Source organism: Polypterus senegalus, chromosome 6 (assembly GCF_016835505.1).
Source record: "Polypterus senegalus isolate Bchr_013 chromosome 6, ASM1683550v1, whole genome shotgun sequence".
NCBI classification, from domain to species: domain Eukaryota; kingdom Metazoa; phylum Chordata; class Cladistia; order Polypteriformes; family Polypteridae; genus Polypterus; species Polypterus senegalus.
Window position 1 is genome coordinate 129,618,845 of NC_053159.1, and position 24,955 is coordinate 129,643,799.

A 24,955-nucleotide genomic window follows, 5' to 3' on the forward strand; every position below is an offset into this window, starting at 1 on the left:
TGTTGGTTTATAGAAATTCAATCTCGAACACTTTCATCTTTGAACTAATGGCAATGAAAAGAGACAGACCTTCTTTTCTAGTGGTACTGGCTAGAACTTGCTGTTCAGCTGGGGCAGTAGTAAACAAAACTCAATCTTCAGTAGTAGAAGTTAAACACTTGCTTTCTGAGATACATTGAATGCTCTATAATCTGAAATTTATTTCAACCCTGCTCACCCCACCTCCTTTAATAAAGGGTCCATCTACTACCATCCACAAGCACCTTTTCCACAATTGTATTTACTTATAATACCTAAGTAAAGAACTACTCCTGGAGAAAGAAGGTGGAATTATTCTGAGACGATACGTAAATTTGACAGTTGCCTTTAGGTATTTGGAAGTAATGAACCTTACACTCTTATGAAACAGCCTAGGCGTTTTCAACGGATAAAGAAACCTGTCTTGTTAGTAGTGAGATGAATTGATTTAGTATAGATTTGATGTTGTATTTTAATGTTAAATTATTTTTCAAAGTAAAATTGTACTGCTCTGTCTAAAACAATTTTGTAAAATAAATAAAGGTAGGCAAAGGTTTTTGGAAAGGACTGATATATTACAGTAACTGAGAGATGAATTAAATGTACTGGAAGGGGTGTCACTGTTAGCTAGCTAATTGGCCAGAGGTGTGAGGCGTGTCTTTTGTCAGACAGGTTTAGTATTTGCCTCACTGACTGGGCTCTCAAGGTTTCCAACCAAACTAATACATATCATGTTTCTAATCATTTGGCACAAGGTTATTTATCCTCTTACCTGTTTAAAGAGTTTTTTGCCCTCTTGCTTTTGCTTCTTGAAGGTCATCTCATATTAATTTCTAGTTTTAAGTGCATCACAGTTTCTCCTCCCTTTAAAATTGATTACATTTAAACTTTCACATTTTGATATGGTGCATTTTTCAGAGACAGCTCATAAACAGCTGGTTCATTTGGGGCCTTTCAGGGAGATTCTTGTTAGGGCTTTCACTGTACTTTCTCTGAAAATGAAGATTTGAAAACAAGTGCCCTCACCACCATAATATACTGTAATATTGTTAGGTCTTTTAAGAATTATTCTGGAACAGTTAGTTGTTTTAATTTGTTCAGGTAGCAGAAAATAAATTTAATGCAGCCCTACACCATGAATGTTCCAGTTCTGCTTTTTAAAATGTTATTTCACACAGGAACAATTTTTTTCTGTATATATGCTGTACTTCACAAGGATTAGCCAGGTGTAACTCTAGTGCTACAGATGGAAAACAACCTATAATCCTGTTGAAACAAATGTAGCCTGTAAGCACTAGTTTGCAGTTTCACAAGTGAAATTCTGTTCAGCTCAAGATTCTGTTTAAAGTAATAGAACAAACGAATGAAGACTCTTTGCTTGTCCCAAGAGGAAATTTTGCTTATGTTAAGTATTAAGGCAAAACAACTTTTCACAGTAGTGATAATATAAAATGAGATTTCTAACCCTTGAAATATTTTAACATCACCTTTTTTTTTGTGAGTTGGACATAAACACACTTCAATGAATATATAATAGCATCTCTTCAGTTCTATTGCAGGTGGTAGTTCAGTGATTTCTTAGAGCAGTGGTTCTCAACCATTATGGTCTCAGGGCCCAGTTTTACTTATGTAAGGTCACTGGCAACTCACATACAGAAATCAAAAGAGGGTGGCAGTTGGTTCCCGCCTTGGTGAAAAGAGCACAGTTTCAAGAGCAGGGGATGATGTTGGTTTTCCCCATGGTGGACATGCTTCCCTATGCTGAGACAAGCTCAATTATAAGAGCAAAAGTTGTGTTACCATGAGCAAGTCAATACCTAAAATGGCATTTTGCCCAAAGACAGTGACTTGCGACCCACTGACATTGACCCAAAAGTGGGTCGCCACAAAGTGGTTGAGAAACAGTGTCTTAGGGTATTATGCTGTTCACACCTGAAGTGGAAGGACTCGGTGCCCTAGTGTGTCATGTTCAAGACCAGAAGCTTCTCAAAGGTTCCATTGTCTAGTCCATGCATCCTTTCAGTCTGAAATACTCTGATTCACTGAGTTCTTATGTCTTCTGGTAGGACGGATTTGCCCTTCTACTTAATATATAATATCAGTAATGGCGCACTGCACGATAATGTGCAGTGAATACACTTGACTTGAACATTCATAGTTTTCATACTCTTTCTCTGTACGTTTAGCATTTGTTTGCTCAGAGGTTGATACACTTGCTGCTTCCAGAGCAGCTCTTCTTTTGTCCACCCTAGCAGCCTGCTTCCTCTCTTCTTTCGTCAGCATCTTTTCGTGTTAAAAGTGATTAAGTCAGTGTTTATGTTGCAATTAGTTTGTACGTTTTCCTTCATTTTTCACTTAAGCTGGCACTTAAGTCTTCAATCTGCTTCAAGAATGATTTAAGATATGAAGAGGTTGGGGTAGTGACAGCAAAAGTGGTAGGGATGAGAACGGTGCCCTTATGCATATGCTGCCCTGCTGGCCGCTGCTGAGAGTTGATTCTAAAATTAAATAAAAAAGGAATAACCTTGGAGGTCAATCATCACCCCGAAAACTGATAGTAGACATCATGTAGTATATGTGTACCAAATTTCAGGTCAATAGGTCAAACGGTTTACTTGCTACAGGTGATTTAAAATCCTGGACAGGCAAACAGACAGCCACGGTAGTGTATTATTTAAGAAGATATTGTGGTCTTATTTGTATAATTTCTTGATATTTTTCATACAAAGAAACAAACATTTCAGTATTAAATATATTACACTTTTCAATTGCCTTCCTTCTGCTGGGCAGTGACCTCTCCACTCTCCAGAGGTGTGCTCCTTTAATAAAGAGTAAATTAATTAGCACTCACACACTTACCATAATTGTCTCTAATCCAATAAAGCCCTAAATGCTTTTGATTAAAGGTCACTGATTGCTGTAAGATGAAACATGTAAATTACCCTGCAAACCCTGAGTTCTTTGAATTGTGTCATGTTATTTATGTCTGTGATTGATTAGTGGTTTGCCTTCAGAATAATAATCTAATCAATGCCTAAGTAGTGCATTCTTGCAGAGGCTATGGGTGACATGAAGATGAGAAACAGGAAATAGACTGGAAGCTGTTAATAACACAAGATTTAATCATTTGTCTGCTTGACCTAACAATTACTGTTAATTCTCTGTGATATTTAAAAAAAATCTTACTAATAAATATGGACAAATAGCCAAGCTGTAATTTATAATATGTGTGCTGCACAGCATTTGTAGTGAGCAGCGTGCAGAATTAGCATTTGGGCTCCGGGGTCTGTTTCCTGAAAGGAGTTACAGTTTACACCAAAAGGTCAAAGAGCAGCTATCAGGTTTATTATTGTCCTGAAATGCTTTGGGTTGAGTGTTTATGTGGATCTGCTCTGTAATTAGCTGGTATACAAACCTGGGTGTGATACAACCTTGTTTCTTCTACTGTAAGCTACATAAGTGAACTGGATTAGGTGCATATTAAAATAAATAGAAGGTAGCAAAGTAAGTGGTGTGCTGCTTCACACTTCCAGCAACCTTAGCTTTGTTCCCAGACAAGTCTCTTTCTGGGTGGTGTTTAAACGATGGCCTAGTGTCTATATGACTTTTCTGGAAGGCTAGGGGTTGGGCTATTTATTTCCCATACCAAACAAAGTATATCTGTGTTAGACTGCCCAACAACTGTAAATTGGCCCAATATGAGTGAGTGGTTATGTACATAGGTGGACTCATATCTCATCTAGGGTTGCTCCATACTTTGCTGTCATGTCTGTCAAGAAAGGCTCAAGCTTTCTACTTAATTGTAATGAAAAGATGAACTTTGAAAAATGTGTGAATGAATGGAAAAAGGTTAAAGAAAATGCAAGATGGACAAATCACAAAATTAAATATTGAATGCCAAAATACAAAAATATGTTGAGGTCAGCAGTAAAGAAAAAAATATTTGGGTCTTGTTCAAAAAGCAAACACCGCCAATTTATTTCATGGTCCCTAAAGTTAAAAATTAGATTGGGTGCCTGACCTTAAATTTTAAAAGGTGCCTAATCTTAAAATTGTCCTTATTGTTGTTTGTTTTAGACTGGCCTGCCCTTACTACAAAACCCGAACTTAAGGTTCCTGGGGATAAGGCCAAATATACCAGGATCTGCTTTTGGCATTCGCTTTTTGAACAAGAGCCAAATATTTATTGCTATATTAAAGATTGTTGTAATTTGAAAAAATAAGCAATTAATTACATTTTTTTATTTAACAGGCACCTTTATCTAGTTAACTTTAAAAATTCAGAATACATTCAAAATATTTCAGTGTTTGGAAAAGCAGTAGAAAGTTAACAGGCTATTTTAGGATAGCACTAAAGTTAGTGCTAGTTCTAGATGGTGAATTATCATAATATCAACAGGAGCACAGTAAAGGAAGGGTTTATAAGGTCAGCAGAAGTTGCAGATAACCGGAATGGTAATTAAAATTAAATAGTTACATGATGCTGTGTTAATCTTCAAGATAGGAACATAAGAAATTTGACAAACAAGAGGAAACAATTCAGTTCATCTAACTATTTTGTTTAATTAATAGCCAAGACGTTCAAATATCTCACTCAGATATTTGCTAAAGGCTGCCAAGGTTTTTGGGTTTCAACAACATGACTCGGTAGTTTGTTCCAGATTCATTTAGCTTTTTGAGTAAAGAAGTATTTCCTGGCTTCAGTCTTAAATGTGCTTCTCCTTTACTTTTGCTGGATTGGGCATTTAGTCAAACAAATTCAGCTGGACCTACTTTATCAGTGTCTTTGATATGGTGCATCTTGAATGTCAGTAGACCAAGCGCTGATGTATCTGTAGTGAAATGGCGGTGTATCGGTCAACAGTGCAGACTTTGTATGCTTTGAATGCTTTGAAATGGAATGACCTCCTTCCAGTGATTGGTTCCTGCCTCATGCATGTGCTTAGATTTTATTCTGAGCCTGTTTTTTTATTATTATTATTATTATTTTCTGTGCCATGTGCACACACAGAAGTGCAAAATCACATATGTTTACTTATTACATGTACTGTATTCATTGAGCAATCGCTATAAACCTGTTCTTCCCTGTTCATGTAATTCCACAGTCGGTGATGGTATCATATCTGAAGAAAATGCTATTTAAACCCAGGTTATTACAAAGCAGCTGGTGTTTGTAAGCCTTTAAAGTAACAATGGATAAGAGTAAAAGAGGTGCATGGCTTTGATCATGAATCTTGGACTAGGCACTGCCTGTATGAAATTTAAAAGTTTTCCCGAAGTCAGCTTGAGGTGAGGGTTCTCAGTGTATTCTGGTTTTCTTCTTATATCCCAAAGAATGTTAAGGTTAATTGACATCTCTAAATTAGTATGTTCATGAGCATTCCTTGTGATGGATTGATGCTGTTTTCAAGAATGGATCCCACCTTGTGTCCATTGCTGCCAGGATATGTGGCTACCTCCACCTCTCACAACCATTCTTCTTTAACAACCTTCAATTGAACAGGTCAGAAAATAGATGCATGAATGGATGGAAAATAAAATTTCTATTGTATTATCATACATTACATCATGAAATGTGCTGTAACCCAGTATTTCATGTCATAAATGCTGTAACTCTGCATTATCATGAAACATGCTTTATTGGGGTGTGCATCATTGCTGTTATAACAGTGTAACCTGTATATGCTAAAATAACAAAACTTAAAACCTTTATCCTCTCAGGCCTTTTTTTTTTAGCTAAATACAGTTCCTTGTCATTGTAGTGGGTGTTTAATATACAGTATTAGCCTTTAACAGCTTCCAACACTACTCAGCTCCCTTCTGTTTTATTACTGACTAGCCACATTGCCTTTCGAAGACAGGTAACAAAGTATATTTAAAATAATTCATATCTCTTGTCTGACATGTACTTTCAGCACCATTCATCTGTATCTCCTTGTGCCTGAACCTCTCTGAACGAGTTCTTCCTCTGTAAAGTGCTTTCCTGTGAAGTGTACTTCTCAGACTGTTATTTCGAGGTTCCTTGTTTGCCCCGCATCTTGCTTTTGCACCCTCTGTCTTTTGAAGGTGACTTTCAGCATAGCTCATATGCCTTTACTACTCCTTGTGTCATACTTGCACTTCCACTTTTTTCACTAAAGCTTAATTGGTCAGTTTACTCAGAGGGATTGGACACAAACATAGACCTTGGCATTTTATTATATAGTAGTAGATATGAAACGTTTTTGTTGAATTCATTACTTCAAATGAAACTGTTTTCCATCCATCCATCCATTATCCAACCCACTATATCCTAACCACAGGGTCACGGGGATCTGCTGGAGCCAATCCCAGCCAACACAGTGCGCAAGGCAGGAAACAAATCCCGGGCAGGGTGCCAGTCCACCGCAGGAAACTGTTTTCTTATAACTAAAAAACCTTAGAAACTATATCATTCAGACTGGTCACTTTATTTATGTGTCAGTCATATCATATCACGTATATGCTGAGTTTTTCGGAAGTACTAATATATTTTAGCTAAAACTTAAATAAATAAATACAAAGGAATTGTACTAAACATGCTATTTGTATTCATGTTTTGTTTTATGACTGACTAATCCTAGACCATCAACCAATCAATGGTTATTTTTATATCACAAAAATAGAAATAATTTTAAGAAAATTATTATATTAATATATGGTGGATAAATGTTTTCTCCTTATAATTTTCTTGATTTTGTAGTATACTAATAATGTTTTCTCAAGTTGAGTGGCTGCTTCTTTCAAGTTTTAAATCAGAGTTTATGTCACAAGTACAGTTTGCAGTGAATTCTTGCTTGTCTGACAAGTATACATGTTGCTGCTAGAGTCCATCATGATTACTTTAATCATTAGAAATAGTTACTTTATAAGAATATTAAATGCTGTGAAAGAGTTAACTTCTGAATTTCTGCCAACATACTGTTTTTTTACTGCAAAACTAAAAGTCTTATGCCCAGGCTTTGCCTGTCTATTGTTAATATTCCATACCTCTTCTTCCTTTATGTGTTTTTTTTTTTCATTAGTAAAAAGTAAAAAGTATCTGGTCTTTCTCTGGTTTTCCTTCCACATATCCAAAGATTTACATGTTAAGTTGTGTGTTGATTCTGTATTGGTTCTGTGTGAGTGCAACAGTGTATGTATGTTTAAAAGTGCCCTGCAATGGACTGGCATTCCAGTGCTGTTTCCTAACTTTTACCCTAAGATTGGCACTCTTTTTTCAATTCTGAATTCTGAAAGTATGTTTGAGAATATTTTGTTGCTTATGTACAGAGGTTCTGACAAAAACTATTCACAAAACAATTAGCAAAAAAGAATAGCTTACAAAAGTAATGCCATGAATGACAGAATTGAAAGTAATTGTAAGCTAAAATCAGAATAATTTTCGTGGTATTTAAAATAAAATAGCAATACTAGAACACGTTGTTTTAATTTGTGTTACTTATACCATAAAGCCGTTGTAAATATAAATCCAGCAGAATCATAGTAACAAACATGATAAAAGAGATTTTGTTACTTCCACGTCTCCTATTAAGTGGTACGGGATGTCATTTTAAGGAAGAACGATTAGGAAAAGCAGAATATTTCCTGCGAATGCCAGTCCACACAAAATGATGTAAAAGCCAATTTATGAAAACTGTGAGAAAATAATTCATAAAAATACATTAAGAAAATTATGGCCATGCTTTAGGGTTTGTGTTGCCTGTCAGAGTATAATGAAACAGCCGGAAATATATTTCCAAATTGCGGATTGCTCTTTACGTCACGCCTTGTGGTAGGTGTGGTTAGGGAATGTATATTGTACCACGCCCTCCTCCATTTTGCCGGGTGAGCATGTTCAGCAAGCACCGCCTCTCCTTTTTTCTTTTTGCCCTTATCGGCTGCTCAAGTGACTTGTTTTAAGAAGACGTTTGCTTAGCGCAGCTGTGTAGTCGGCGAGACCGGATGGGAGTTAGGAGAATGAAAAAGTCGCTCTGATTTGCGTGTGAGGTACGAGACGCTAGTGGCTTGAACAATTCATCACCTTAATTATAAATAACAATTATCATAAGACAATGGAGACACTTAATAGGCACTCTGAAATTGGACGCGATTATGTTTTTTTTCTGTTATAAAAAACATATCTAAACGGAAACAAAGCTAAACTGCTTGTACAACTATACCGAGTGGCTGTTTTTATTTACCATTTCAAACTTTTATGGACGTTTGTCTCGTGTGAGCAAAAAATGGAAACTATACGGGATAACTGTGGAAGACTCTGTTAAGCAGATCTTTAATGAAGCTGTCCAAGTTGCCCCGATGACTCTGGGCAGCGTCTCCGACGGTGGGAGGTGTGAAGCCGGACACATCTGCTCTTGCTGCGGGGAGAAAATGATGCCCTACTTCTCTGAAAATGCAGTAATTTCCCAAAACACCATCAACCAGATGTAAGTACAGGAAACGCACATAAACTACAAGTATTCGAACGTTATAAACGTGTGTAGCTGTACCGGTTGCGTATATTGTGGAGCCAGTTTGACTGTGAATCATCTCAGCAGAAAGTCGAGATTCTCGAGTCATATAACAAAGTTAAAGCCGGTGTTTACCTCGCGCAGCACAATGTGAGATTTATATATAAACACGCGAAACTTTAGTAGTGTTTCATTATGTAAGGTTTTTTTTTTTTTTTTACTTTATTTTTCGCAAGCATTAACTCATTACTTAATACACAGGGCTGTTCTTATTAAATACATGAAGGCGATAGAAGGCTTATATGCCAATTTGATTGGGGTCATGACTAATATTGTCAGTTTACGATTCCCAGAATACAGTTAGCCACTGGCTTCCAGCATTTCTGTGGGCCAGAGGGCAAATGGTTTTATTCAGTTTTCAATTGGATTGTAACACATGTATAAATGCGCAATTACAGAAAACTTAATAAAAGTAGTGTTTTTGTAGCTTACACTAAATGGAGTTTCCTTTGTCCTGCAAATATTCCATTTTAATATCATGTTGCTTTGTAATATTGTAACATTTACCCTGCATTAATTGCATCATTTAATTCTCAAATGTCTCACAGTTATAAAAAAAAAAAATCTTGAATGACATGTTGCATGTGTTGATATATTAAATCAAGTTGATACAGAGAGTTTGATTTTTTTGTTTCCCTTTTTTTCCTGTGGACCATATAAACTGTTAGTGTTGAACATGCACACGTTTTCATAATGCTACTGTATTTTATTATCATTGACATATAAAGGTCAACCTGAATTCTGTGTTTATTACTGTCCAAAATACTTTGTAATATTCTTTATTGTGTGGTTAAAAAAAATTCTCTAGGCAAGGGAAAGGTTCTATGTAGTACATCAAATGCAGTATTATTGTCATTGTTCATTTGTATTGTAGATATTTTCAAAATATTCTTTTTGTTTGCAGTTTTATAACTGGCTGTAGTTTAGCAGCGTTATTTACTATACAGTGTACTTTATTTTAAGTATCTAAGGTATTGTGAATTTGCTGCTGACTAAATTCTGCATAAGGTATCCTATTTGATTTTCTGTACCTTCCTTCATTTAGCTGAGTAGATCAATGCATTTTTTCCTTTAAACACAAAATAGATGGAACAAAGGGCAGCTACTAGAGAACTTAAGATTGCACTACTCTTTTCCAAACTTTTAGAATGTACACAACAGGTGTGCATTCTAAGCACAAACATTTAATGAATCATAGTCCGATTCATCATAGTCAAGGGCAGTTTTTGTACTGAACGCCTTACATAGGTTTGTGGAACATTATGGCATTGAAATTAAATTTTACTCTGTTAGCCCTGTATGCTCAGTATATTTCATTGAGCATTTTATATGGTTGCATTTTCTGTTTTAAAATTTGAATGTGGTCAAGAATTATATTTGGTTCTTGTACAAGGGAAACATTTCTATTACCTTCTGTATAGAAATGTATTCTAGCTGTTTTATTTTGGGTCATGTAATACAGTATCCATATATAGCATTTACTAACTGAAATTAAGGTAATTGAAGAGCAAAAAAGTGATCAGCATTTATTCTTTTCATTAAACTGTCTTTCAAATTATATGTAATCAGCCAATCTGAAACTGTAGGATAATTAAGTGTTGAGACAATTAAGCAAATTCATCTTAATTAGAAAGTCTCTAGTAGATTCTTTGGTAGATATTGTACTTATTTTGTTAAGCGGTGCGATTGTTTTATTAACTTAGTTTATATTGCCCCCGTTTTTTAGATGGTGCTGAACCTCAAAATTTATGCTTCCTGGTTGTTTGAGCTGTGCACCAGGAGAAAGGTAGCAACTGCATGCTGTGACAGTATGGTTAGTTTGTTTATTTTGGTATGCTTATGAAGTATTTTCCACCTAGAATAAAACTACATTTACTACAGTAAAATGGAAAATTTCACCATGTCTACATTTTGCCTGATTTTTATGTTTGTGATTTTAGGGGAAAAGAGTTGATGCTTGGTAGGAATGCAGTTATTGCTGACTTTTATTTTAGTAAAGGTAATAAGGTTCAGGGGCAGAACTCCCAAATGCAGACCAGAGAGATTTGCTTGGCTTGCTGTATTTTGTTTGATTCATTTACTGCTTAATGGAAAGCATTGTTTGTGTTATGCTAGTGGTCTGATTCTGCTCAAAATTGTGCTCACATGGCAAGTGTAACTATGTTTCTGCTTTGATTTTTCCTGGAAGGGTTAATCTTCCAAGAAGATTCTCATTTTATAATATTTAGAATATTAAATCATCCATGGTGAGCATAACATTGCCTAACGATTACTGTGGCTTAATGCTAGTGCAACTTATCAAACAATTCTCTTTGGATGAAGTTTAGTGTAAATGAAATCATTATTGTAGTGCTAAGTCACCTGTGTTCATCTAAATGCTCTCAGTTTTTTAATTATCCTGTCATCGTTGTCATCCACTAAGCTGCTTGTTTGTCTTGCAGCAGCCTAACATTATATCTGAGTTTGTTTCAATACTTTCTGTGATAACTGAAAAATATTATTTTGACTGTATACAGTAGACAGGCTATTGGTTTTACCTTGCATTTTCCTGTACTTTTTAATTTGTGAACTCTGAAAGGCTGTGTGTCTTCCTTCTCTTCCCTCATGCTTCAAATTAGTAAACTAACTTTCCAAAACCACTTTGTCTGTGCACAAGCTGTTGAATGACTGGGCTTTGTGGTCCATGCTAAATCCTTGTTCTTCTTTCAGAGATTCTGGTGCTTGGATGTCCGAGGGAAAAAAAAGACATGTCTTCAAAATGTCAATAAAATGGAACAGTTTCTATTGTAATTTCCATATCCTGGTAGAGTTGTCATTCTTGTGTTGAAATTGGCCATAAACATAACTGTTTAAGCAACATGTTAAACACTTAAACTGGACTTGATCTTCTGGTCTTGAAAATAGATAGACAGACAAATGAAACTTGATTTGTCCCCATGATGCATTCACTTCTAGAAGTTCACTTCCCTGTCATTAGTTTAGATGCATGGATGTCATCATCAAATAAATATACAAAAGTGTTTTTTTTTTTCTTAAGACTGCTTTTTTTAAGTTCCAGTTTCTGTCTTGTAGATTACCCTGAGTGTATTTCTAGCCTTTATATTCCAAAGCATTAATTGAATATTGATCATAAATAGTGCTGCAGGTTTTTGACCTCTGGTATTTTAATCTATTTTCTTTCTTTGCTTTAACTGAGAAGCTATTTCAGGATTCACATTCACATACAAGTGAATCCCATTTCTTGTTGTAGTTTAAAAAAAAAAAAAAAACATTCTATTGAACTTTGACTGATTGTGCGTCCTTATACTTCCATCTTCTTTGTTCTTTTTAAATTTGTGATATTATTGGTTTACATCCTGTTTACTCTTTCTATTTAAGCTTACTATGTTGCACTATTGGTTATTAACCATTTTTAAAACTCATTTTAATAGTACTGTACTCATTAGGGAACAAAATGTAGTAATTATGCTTCCTGAGGTAAAACACACATTTTGTTTTATTTTTTTTATTGCTGTTTTGTTTATATTTTGTCATTTGCCTTTGGTACACTGTAAAGACATTTTAATAGACGCATGTGCCTCACTGCCAGATAGGACATCTGTGTGCATCATTGAAAGGGTCCTATTGTTTCAACGAGGAACTACAAATGAATATTACGTCAGAGTGACATGCATCTTTTATTTTGACATTAAGTTAGTTATTTTCAGCATATTGCATTTGCATACACTAGTTCTCCTAATCAGTTTCTCCACCTTGACTACTTTTAAACCTACATTGCAGTCCTACAATCTTAACATTTCCAACTATATCCCACTGTTAATGTTGGTAGGCTTTTAAGTTGCACTCTTTATATCAATACTGCTTATATGATTGCTAAAGATCACCAGTTGTCACAGATATAAAATGTGTAAGAAGTATGGTATGAATTAAAACATTTTATCTAACTGTTGTTGCACTTGAGTATTTTATTTGGATTGGGAAGTAATCTATAATTTCTTAATTTTTAATAAAAATCTATTGTGTAGATGTACATCTGTTTTTATACCTAATTGATGGCTGTGTTTTCATTTTAACAGTAAAACAATGTGTCAGTTGATATTATCAACTTCACATCCTTTATCTAAAATCTGGTCTGCTGTCAGTCTAGGAAAATGATGGGATCTAAAGGCAAAATAACAATGACAGTGACTCCTCTACTGAAAAAAGAAAGGAAAAAAAGGAGATAAAATGTTCTTCGTGATAAGAATCGTCAAGATCCCATCTACAGTATCAATCTGTTAATTAGGAAAGTTAATATTCCTTATTCTTTTTCTAATTCTGTTTCCATGTATAATTTTTCTTTCCCGTCAGTTTCCATTGTGGGATATGGCCTGCCACATGCTGAATAATATTTATTACGTTTCTCCTTGTGTTATTAGTATGTTGTTTGTATTTTCTTGCGAATGTGACTGTCTGGGTAATGAGTTGAAGTTTAAGATAAGCAGTTTTTGAAATTTCAGTTGATAGTGTGCAAGGGAGGAGTGAAAAGTACTTGAGGCTAACACTGTCCGCTCTATAAGCGTTTTTTTTTTTTTTTAACCTTTCTTTAGTCTTCTACAGACTGCACTATCACAAAGATAAGCTATTATTTGCCAGAATGCTAAATGTGGTTCCTTAGTTTCTAACTGTTGAATCGTTTTTGATGGTATTGTGGAAATTGTATTTTATTCTTCCTCCATGCTTCTATTCATTTATTTAACTTAAAACACTGATTATTTAAGTGCAGTATGTAACATAAAATGGATTTAATGAGGGAGAGCAGAAGTGAGTCTGTCTGTCAGGGCCTCCCAGTGGGTTCTTCCTCTCTCCTGTAATTTTGTAGTGAATGCACTTCAGATAGTAAGTCTAGAGCATGCCAGAACTGACTATATGAATGGCCTTTGGGGTCCGCTATTAGGCTAATCCACTTCTGACTTTCTGCTTTGTCGTGCTGAATCTGTAAAGCAAGATTTCAGCTATGTTTTGTTTGGTTCCTGTCTGCTGCTAATTTAAAGATGGCTATTGAACTATTTTCTAAGTGGTCCCCTAGTGTATAAAAAATATGATCCAGCTCACTAGCACCTTTGTTTTGGACAAGATTTTGATTATTCAGTTTTCTTTTAGGAGGGCTGCATCTACGTCTTTAATCCCAGCCCATATTCAACTGCTACAGTTTTAAACCATTTTATATTACACTTGGAGGTCTGCATATTAGTAATTGAGCTTATGGAGCCTATTTTGCCTGAGACTGCAATCATGTCCTTTTGTGGAGGACAGAGCAGTCTTTGTTACAGATGGTCACTGTTTCGGTGTGTAAGGGATCATTTATCTTTACAGTCTCATTTTTATGCTTCCTGATGCTATCTATTTACAATTGTTTTATTACCTGTGTTTATAACCTAAAAAAAAGAAGAAACTTTAAAAAGCTGCCCTCTTGAAACCAACCTGTTAATTCCTGTGTTACTTTATAAATTCATTACAGTATAAAGGAACGCCCCCGTTTTTGTGAAAGTGTTAATGCAACGTAGCAAACTTTTTTTTTTTTGTTTTTTTGTAAAATGCATGTAAACCTTTGTGGCTCTAATAAGGTGACTGAGATTCTTGTGTAATCCTGACATTAAGTCAACACCCCCATTAAATCCACCATGTTAATTAAATTCATTTCCAGATTCTGAATGTGTAGTTTGGTTGTATGGCTGTGAAACATGCTAAAGTTTTGTTGATAAAAGGGAACTGCTTTGCAGTTACACTAACTTGTTCTCATTCTTTTATAGTAGATGGCAAACCGTTTAATATTAGTCTACTCTATTCACCTATAAGAAATTCTGGATGTGTTCACCCGAAACAAAATTATACATGTGTGCATAAACCACTTTTTACAGAGAACATCTTCTTAATGTATTTTTCTACTCCACAGAGTTTGTAAGATCTTGGTTTGCATTTTTGCATTGTGGCTATATAAGCCAGGATGTCCAAGTGGCTCATTGCATAACCCCTTTTTTTGGTCATATGTTAAACCTGTTTTTTAGTATATTAAGTTGGCACATTTGAGGTCAAATATTTGTCAGTAAATAGTGTAAATCTTTAATGACCCTTTTAATATGTACAGTAGAGTGTGATGGTTAACATTAAAAAAACATATGGCAGGTACAGTTACTTTTGAGTGCACATACTGTGATTACTATTTTTTGTATATTCTGCTAGATTTTACCTGACAATAGCATCAAGCTAATATTATATGACATCTTAAGAGCATAACATATATTTTATATGTGATTGTGGTAGTCATCCATATTTTCTGTGTTATACTTTTTTTTTCTTTTTTTTTTTTTCTTGTTTGCTTTCATGAAGACCATTGGTGCATTGGTGAAAAAACATTTTGAGATGTGCAACAATAAACCAACTAACCAAATTTAGAACTTCTTTTTAAAAGTGATTGTGATTTCTTGAGCTGATTTTCCCATAACTCTGGATCAGCTGCTGTATGTTATGAAAGGGAAAAAAACAAATTCTCCTTAGATTTGCATTTGCGAGAAGTATTAAACTGAAACTTTTTTTTTTTTCACTTTGTTGCATACATAGTATAAAGAAAGTATAGGAATCATGAAAAAACTCAACCTCAAGATTTTGATCAATCTTGGATGTTTTAGATCTTCCTGGGTCCAAAAATACTATTTTTGAAAATATCTGTCCGTGTGTAAACACAATAACTCGGAACGCTTTGTCCTAGGTCAATGAAAGTTTTGTACACATGCTTTATATCAAAAATAAAGAATCCTATCAAATTTTGGGGCACTTCCAACAACTAGAAGTCGTACTTTACTTGAAAATTCGCCAAAGTATTCAGTTAAGGTATGATAGATGATTCAAATTTTCTACAGATATTTACAATGATAAAAAATAACTCGACTGGAAGTAGTATTTTATTTAAAGAACCATCCGAATTTTTTGTATCATGGAAATATAAATGCGTACACGATATTAAACTGTATTCAATATGACACATTCTTTCAGTGACTATTATTAATTTTATTTTAAATTATACATCATCACATGTAAATATAAAGATGTAATGGGAACAACGAGCTGCCGTGTTCCTGGTAATTTTAGGATTTTGTTTTTTCCGCCATCATTATCATAATTAAATGTAGCTAAATGCAGTTTTACCTATAGCAATTTATTGCAACAAATATTGTATAATACTAACACTTTGCCAACATTTTGCATTTCTTTTAACTAAATAAGCTGAATCTCTTTGCCTGCATCCAGAAGTGATATAGCATCTGTGTTGACAAAGGGTGTCTAAAATGTGCCTATTAATTAATTTCTCTTCAGTTAGAAATAAAATATGGCTACACAGATATTCAAGAAGAGAGTCTTGTTGTATTGTTAGGTTGATGTGGTAAACGTGTTTGTATTTTAATTTGCTTGATTTTTATTGAACTCGAAGGTACACACCAAAATTGGGGTTGGGATGGATACCACATTTCGTATCCTTATTGTTGATATGCTGTAATAATCGGCAATGTTTTTTTGTTTTCTGAATTGGCAAGGCCTCTTTGCTGTCCTGTTATAGACTACTTGGTTTGCTGAACATGCTAACTTGAGCCAAGACCTCTGCAATTAGTCTATTGCTTTTGAACATTTTCTTTCTAATGTCTTTCTATACAAGAATAGCCATGTCTGCCTGGACACTGAAAAATCCCCTTCATCTTTCCAAGGCAGATCAGTTACTAGCCGTGCTGGCTGAGCTTATTCATGATTTGTAATATTAGCTCGGTCAGAAGTGTCTGTGCTTCAGCTTGCTGTCAATAGTTTTCCTATAGCAGATCTTAAAATGTAAGAGGAAAGTGATTTAGAAAAGTTTAAGAGTATAGATATAGTTGTGTGTCATGAGGAATATACAGTAACATACAACATCAGATTAGAAGAATTCTTCTTTTTTTTTTTTTTAAATTGTGGAAACCATTATAATTAAGTACATTAACTACTGGAACAGAATTAAAATAAGTTATAATGTAGTAGGTGATATCTTTATTTGTGCTCATGTCACAAAAGATTAGCAACCCTTTGCCTCCTAAAATATGATTCATTAATAACTGTATATTAATACATATGTTTGAGAGTTGTTTTGTGTCCTATTAAGCCACATCATTAATTTCTTGATCTAGACTTTCATAATGGATTTTATATATCTGTGTGTAAAAAAGGTAGTATGCTACTTTATTGCACACAAACACACGCAGAGCTAAACATAGTGATTGGCTGTGCTTAGCTCTATAATTATCATTCATAGTCCAAGCAGGCCAGTAGCACTTACTAATATGGAGAAGGGCAGATGGGGTCACCTTAGCAGTACTTATGGAGTAGTTCAAAGTGCCAGGAGCTTGCTACTTCTGCCTCCTGTATTCTGGCAGGATTGAATCCATTCTCTACTTTACAGATATTAATTACTGTACTAATCTCCATGCTGTAAGCTTTGCTGGATGATGGCCATGTGGTTTTGGGTACTTACATACATGTACCCACAAGCAGATTTGCTTCCTTCTTCATCCAGATCACTGTTTTTAGAAGTTGATGTTATTTTTGGGGTTTTATTTTCCAGGTTAATACATTTCTTGCATGTGCCTGGTTTGGAAAGTGCTTTGTAACAAATAGTTTTAAAGGAAAGTGGAAATGTCTTCAAAGTAAACTAATACAGGTGCAGAGAAGACATTGCCTATTTTTCCTACATTGTAATGGTTGCCATACACATACCATATGCTGGTGTACATCTCTGTGTACTTCTAGAAGCATATTGGAGTTAATCTGAGCTAAAGAGTTTTCCAGTGTTAAGATTCGAACTGGTTCCTGCTTGGGTTTGTAATTAACGTTTATGCAGAAGGCACTATTTATCCATTTTCTGAATCTGTGTTCCCTATCCATAAGGTAACCGTGAACCAAAGCCTATACTAGCAGCACATTTGGCAGGAACAAAGCCAGATGACACACAAGTATACCACAGAGTACACACTTTCACTTGTACTAGGCTCAGTTGAAGTTTGCAGATTAAATTATTTTTCACATCTTTGAGTTGAGGAAGAAAGCAATATGAACATGTGGGGGAAGGGACCTCCACCCAGACAATGATTGTTTTTTGAGTTTTTAAGCAGCAGCATTAATATGCCATCCTACCACCCTCTACTATGTTGCAGTTGCAAGTGTTCGCTGATGGGGTTCTGAAAGTTCACCTAAAATAAATATGAATGTCTTGAGTAACTTGTGATCCTTTTCATTTTATTTTGCTCAAGACTTTACTATAACTTTTTTCTCAGCTAATTGTTTCTGCATGTTTCTGGGAAACTGTTCTTAAGAAACATTTTCGTTTGAGTCTAAGAAGAGGAAGTGACCTCTCTTCTGTTGTCTCAAACCTTGGACTCTTCCAGGCAGACAGTTTTCAAGAAGCTCGCAGTTTAATTGTGAAATGATGCTATGTATTTCTGTAGCTGAATGAGAACAGAGTTACTACCCATTGACCTCTCGGAAGGTTGCACCATATCTTCATTTAGTCCAGTCCTGCCTGTATGTGGAAAGGGATGATTAGTAAAATTGAGTATTCAGCATAACTAAATAAAATTTCATGAAATATTGCGAAACTTGATTAAGTCAGTAGCTGGCATTTTGAGGCAGGTTAGTAAGAACAAAGAAGTACTAGGTGCTTCCTGTTTAGCAATACTCCGTTTCCCCTTTCTTTGCCATGCTGCAAACCACAGCTCAACTTTCTCATGCTGTACCGGTAGATATACAGTTGCTTCATTTGGACCCGCCTTTGCTAACAGCTGTGCCACTACTTGTTTTATTATGCATGTTTGGCCATCATTTGATTGGTTATGCATCACTCCTTATGACTCAGTCCTGTGCTTGAAATCTCATTTTTACACATGTGTGGCTGACCATGTGACTTGAAGATATAACCCCTACTACTTCCTCTGTATCTAAACTACCAGGTGTGGCTGATATTAGCTGGGAGATATTTTTTTTCTTCTCTTTAACCCTACATCTGAAGTAACAGTGTATCGCAGTGTTTAACTGGAAGACATTTCCTCTTAATTTCCTGCTTATCTGAGTTTACCGGTTCTAGACATGTATATAACTGGAAGGTCTTACCTCTCCAGTTTCCTGTATGTAAGCTGACTAGTCTAAGGTTTAGCTGGAAGGCATTTCCTTTGTATGCTTGTACTTGTAACTGAGATGAACATTCTGCCACACCCTAGTTTCACATCACAATTCTGACCACATTGTGGTAAGTAGGTCCTATGTGATGCTTTTTGTAGTCAATAGCAGAGCTACTTTTTTCCTTAAGAAGCTAGAAACTTAATCATGCTACATCTTTATTATTGACCTATTATTATAAATAATAAAATATGGTTGAGTATATTTAACAAAACCAAACCATGCCAACCCATGCTGTTTTTGTATGTTTTTATTATTATAATTTTATTTTAAACGAGTAGTGATACTGTATCTGTTTTTCTGACTGCCAGAAAATGTAAATTTGCATGGTGGGCTTATTTGGGAGCTCTAGGGAGGTATTTTACTTTAGCTTCCCATCCTTAACGCCAAATATAAAAGAGCTTAATGCATATCTATCATAGGGTCCTGTTAATTGTAATGGTTTTTAGGGACTGCTGTTTTGCTTCCATGCGAGAAATGCTTGCATCTACTTACTACCATTTATTGTGTCACCACAGGAAGTGACTTGTCTGAATAGCTCTTTGGACTGTAACGTAAGCAGAGAATAGTAAGGAAGTGGCCTGCATGGGGGAATAGGTTAAGAGGTTACGGGAGAATGCTGCAGACTTTAGATTTTTTTTTTAATTCCTTTTATTTGTTGTTTCTAAAAATGGGGAGCATGTCGGAAAATATTTTGATATTTCATAGGATACCTCTGTATCTGTAAATTGTCATATTTCTACACAATCAAACATGTTATCTGTTTAGTATTCATTTGAATCCATGTTGCTATTGTTTTTTTATTTTTTAATTAGCAAGATATTAAAAATGTTTTTTATGAGTTGATCATTGTTTATTCTTTAACTGCCCATTCAATGAGAGGTATAGTTAAGGTTTGAAAGTGGATTTCATCTGTGACCTAAGTTTGTTTTATCCTTTGCAGCATCAGTGAAAGCTTCCTTACTGTGAAAGGAGCTGCCCTATTTCTTCCCAGAGGCAATGGTTCCACAACACCAAGGATCAGCCAACGACGCAACAAACACGCTGGTAAGCTGGCAAACTGGGATTCAAGGTATATTGGGGTCACAGTTTAAACAAGAGCTGCTTTCTCACAATCCATGCCAAGTATGAATGGGTCCAATGGTACTGTATCCAAATTGAACTAGAAAATCAGCTGCAGTCTTTATTTCTACACAAGTTGGTTGCAGTTTCTCTCCTTTAGACATGTAAAATGCTCTATTACCTGCCTTTCACCTTTTGCAACACAAATCATACCTTGAGGAAAAAGTTGCATCCTAAAAGAGTTGTTCAGTTTGCTTGAAATTTGATTTTGGATGGTTAGATATGCAGGTAATTGACTGCATGTCCATTATACTTACTGCTGCTACTAAAGCAGTGCTTCTCAATTATTTTCTGTCATGCCCCCCCTAGGAAGAAGAAAACATCTCGTGCCCCCCCCCCGCGCGACTATAAATAGTATCATTTGTCTATAAAATTGTTATAAGTACACCTCTGCATAACACTATTATATCCTTATTAACGTATAAGAGAATAAAAAAAGAAAGAAATATGGACCAATTTACAACAAAGAATAGCTTTATTAAATGTAACAGAAAAGATTTAAAGTGCATTCTAAATTCAAAAAAAATTTAAAAGAAAAATAAAAAAGCATGTTCCCCGAGGTCAAATGCGTCCCCCTTGACGGGGGGGCACACCCCACTATTTGAGAAACACTGTACTAAAGGGACGCTTTTTGATTTCTCCATAAACTTGTAATAAGTAGATAGGGTTAGATTATGAACCTTATGCTAGAGCATACCAAGAATTCCTTAACTATTTGTTATTTGAATTATTCAAACAGCATAGTTTGATTGGAGATGAATTGTTGGCCTTTGTGAGGTATGGTACTCAAAATATATAGTGTGATGTATTTTGTAGTCTGTAGTGGGATGTTAATGGTGAAGAAAGAATTCCAAGGCTCAGAAGGACACAACACCAATAAAAAGGGCATATTTATAACACTGTGTCGCAATACATTTATCGATACTTTATCTTTGTATCACTCTCCACTTTTTGTTAAATAAATCGTTTGGTCAAGGGCTTGTGATTCGTAAAAAGAGGACTCCATTATCATTTGCTGTTGACTGCTTACTGCTTTTAATTGCTTGTTGAAATCTGAGGGGCCATATTACTGATGATTGTTGCTTCTTTCCTGAGAGTTATGACAATCAGAATTGTATGTCAAAAGATTTATCACTGTGATTCTGCCTAGAAAGGTTCCAGAACTACAAAATTCTAGAATAGAAGATCTCACTCTGCATCTGAGTGGGGTGCCAACACCTGTGATAACCATTTGGCCACCTGTCATGCATTGCATGACTTTTCGTTAGAGGCTTGCATTGTTTAATTTTTCATTGGGACCTCACCTGAACAGTGACAGCTGTTGTCTTCTTAGAAAACTTTAATCACCCTTGTATTTTTCCCTACCCAGAAATGTAATAGTACTTGATGGCGAAACAGCTAGTGTAGGTCATTTTGGGCCACCAACTGCTCCACATATTCTGAAAATCATTGTTTCTCTGGAGAAGTGGTTAAGTAATGCTTAGTTAGATGTGGAGCCAGATAATATTTAGCACCTGTTTGATTATATACTACAATCCCTAACCATTTCTATTACAGACTGTAAGGGCTTTTTCAGATATTCATGACCATAATGTATAGCTCGATTTTTGTAGATATAATAATTTATTATTCTAAAACAATTTTCTACCCATGTGTTGTTAACTATTACATATGATTTCTTGCACATTGAATGGTTGCTTTTGCCAGAAACTGTATGATGTCTTACAAACTAGTTTTAGCTGAACCACTGTGGAAAGAAGGGACCCTAATATCCTACCCATTCTATTATGGAAAGAAAATTAGGAGAAAAGTGAAGGTTCATCCTGTGCTCACTTGAACTACAGTACATTTACCATTCTCACTCTGCCAACTTGGCTGAATATGGTTCTACATATCAGACAGCTTCTCTTTAATTCCCGGAGTGTCTTTTAATATCCTGACTTTTTTTTCCATTAGGAACATCATTTTAATGTTCTGTTTTGAAAAGTATCATTTTTGACAGGAATTCAAGATGAGTGTCAGAAATTGATAAATATTATTCTCAGAAGGGAGGCAATTAGTAGGAGAACTTAAAATTCTGCTTCATCATCTTATTAAATCTAGAGTATCTGTACTTATCTGTATTTGTATTTTATGAAATAGGACAGAAGCCCTTTTCAAAACATGGGAAATCTTACAGGAAATCATTTTGAGATATTTTGAAATGCATATGAAGCTATTTTGAGATATTTTAAAACTCATTCGAGATATCTGAAAGTGTTTTCCTGGTTTCGTAACACATAAAGGAGCTTATTCAGAATGAGGTTGCAATGAGTTTGATATGTGAAAAGCAGAACTGCATTATAAGATATTTGAAATTCATATATACACTGTATATAAAAATATGTGTTCGGCCTTGATTTACTGTTTTTCTTCTATATATTAATTTGAAAACTAGTCTATTCTTGATTGTTTCAGTTCCTTATTTTGCCTACTGTGCTTTTTTTGAGAATCTTTTCCTAATTTTGTGTTGTATTTTTTATTCTGTTTTAATATTTTTGTCACTATTTTTCTGCCAACATTTTATTCCTCCACCTTTTAGTATACTCCGTGAAAGATACTGTATAAATTTGTAATTGCAAAAAAGAAATGTGTTTAAAACCATCTACATCAGACGAGATTTGCACAGTACTTCTATTTTCTCTTAGTGCAAGGGATTTATTTACGTATTTATTTTTTGGTAAATGAGCACGTACGTACTTCTCCTCAGAGGACCTGTCCCCTGCAGCAGCACTCCAAAGCAGTCAAACCTGTTTCCTTGATTTTTATTTTGTTCCTTTCCTTTTTTTGTTGTACATAGATAGAGGGTGGCTCCTGCAGCTAATACAGACTGCTGTTGCTCCAGGGACATTCTTTGACCAAATTTTAGCACAATCTAGTAGCAGATACATTTATAGCTTAAACGTCACTTGATGGAAATTCTGTAGTGTGAGAATGCCTGTGTGTAATAAGTGAACTCTGAAAACCTCTGACCTTTTATCAGCTTTTTTTTTTTTTTTAAAATAATAAGTGACACTGATTAGAAAGGCAAACTCTCTTAAATTTCCTCATAAGCTACAGGCCATATGATCAGTAAATGTATTGCTTTAAGCGGGTAAACTAAAGGCATTACTTTTAAAAATCTTCAGCCAACAAAGAGTTTTGGTTACCGTATATACTCGCGTATAAGTCGGGTCTTGAAACCTGAAAAATTGATCACAAAATCAGACTCCGACTTATACACCCATTCAAAAATGCGACACTTCATTTATTTTTATTTTTTTTAACATCTTCTTGCCTCCTCAAATCTCGCATCAGTTTCTCAGACACATCGAATTTTGCTGCAGCAGCACAGTTACCAATTTCTTTTCCTACTTCAATGACGTTTAATTTAAAACCAGCTTCATATTTTCTTCTGATCGAACGCTGCATCATAGATAAGGGATGCTCTTACTATAAAGATGTATGAGGGTGTGAGATACAAAAAACACATAGTACAAACGTTGCTGTGGAATAGTTCAGGTATTACCATATAATCACATAGGCACAATAGAGAGAGAGTTTAAGAGCACACGCTGATACAGCGCATTGCCGCACCCACATAGAAAAAAGGCAGTATGCTCCGTGGTTACTCTCTCGGGTGGGCGTTAGCATGTCATAATCCCTTGTACCAATAGCGCAAGTTTTCTGCATTCGACTTATACAAGCGACATTATAAAATACCAAAAATTATACAGTAAAATCAAGTCCCTACTTAACTGCAGGAGAACTTATCCGTGAGTACCGTATATATGGTAATTGGGCATGAGCAGTATTATTTAAATTAGGTATGTCAGTAGTGTGGGGCATTTTGCTTTAGCAATTAACATTAAAAAGTTTATAATTTCATCTTTTTGTCTGTGCAGTCAGAAGGAAAGCTACACTGTTAAAACAGTGTTTGCTAATATCAGGAGTTAATCTGTATGTTGGTGTGAACATATATATTTTTAGTTTTTCAACAAGTGTTGAATGAAAGAAAAGCTTATCATTTTTGTTGTGAAGAAAAAATTTTTTTTTTCCACTGTGCTTTTTTTCAGGAGACCTTCAGCAACACTTGCAGGCCATGTTTTTGCTGCTACGACCTGAAGACAACATTAGATTGGTGAGTTCCTTCTATGGTTTGCTTTGACATAATTGTTTCATGTGTGCTTGAATGTGAGCAGACTGTCTTCCATTTTCTCAGTAGCTACTTGTGCTGTTTTGCATTTCTGGCTGTATGATTAGTACTCATTTTCTGTCTACAGCTTTTTCAACCATGCAAGAGGCGATTCTAAGTAGGTGTGAAAACAATTGGAACATCATAATGGCACTGGCTAAAGGAGGAGTAAAAAAGTATTAGTGCTAGATCAGTTGATTAGATTTTTTTCCAGTAAACTAGATTAATATGATGATGCTTTTCATTAGTATTATTTTTCACATACCGCTAAAAATAAATTCTTATTGAATCTAATCTAATAAGATCACAGATTGTCTCTTGTGATACCACCCCATTTCCAAAACAATTTGCTATGGTGTGTAAAATACAAAGTAAAGCAGAATGCATTGATTTCTTGATTATATACACCCTATATGTAATAGAAAAAAGTACAAACAAAATTCCTGAAACTGAGAAATTTCATTGTATTTTGAAAAATATAGGCTAATTTTGAATTTGATGGCAGCAACATGTTTCATAACAGTTGGGACAGAGGTATGTTTACCACTGGAACTGAGGAGAACAATTACTTTAGTTTTGAATGTGAACTGTTGTTCTATTCTTGCCTGATACAGGATTTCAGCTGCTCAACAGTTTTACGGTCTCCTTTGTCATATTTTTCGATTTCAAAATGTGTCAAATCTTCTGAATGGGTCTCGACTGCAGGCTGGCCAGTTTAGCACTTTAACTCTATTACTCTGGAGTCATATTATTGTAATATATGCAGAATGCAGTTTAGAATCATTGTCTTGCTGAAATAAGCAAGGTCTTCCCTGAAAAGGGCATCATCTGGATGGCAGCATAT

The 24,955-nt window shown here is 35.1% G+C and overlaps 1 protein-coding gene across 5 annotated transcripts in view; it reads left to right on the top strand.

Annotated features, from left to right (window-relative positions):
- The window catches only part of LOC120531608 (protein phosphatase Slingshot homolog 2-like), a 104,467-nt gene that overhangs the window by 58,348 nt on the left and 21,164 nt on the right, over positions 1–24,955 (top strand). The window contains exons 1-4 of one of the 5 annotated variants that reach the window (XM_039757179.1): positions 8,374–8,462; positions 10,273–10,332; positions 19,720–19,823; positions 23,993–24,057. In XM_039757179.1, coding sequence (XP_039613113.1) covers positions 10,295–10,332; positions 19,720–19,823; positions 23,993–24,057 — 207 coding nt within the window. In that variant the 5' untranslated portion in view covers positions 8,374–8,462; positions 10,273–10,294. Of the gene's footprint in view, positions 1–7,899; positions 8,463–10,272; positions 10,360–18,676; positions 18,847–19,719; positions 19,824–23,992; positions 24,058–24,955 lie in introns of those variants that run through there. The other 4 variants (XM_039757177.1, XM_039757180.1, XM_039757181.1 and 1 more) reach the window with 4 other exon arrangements.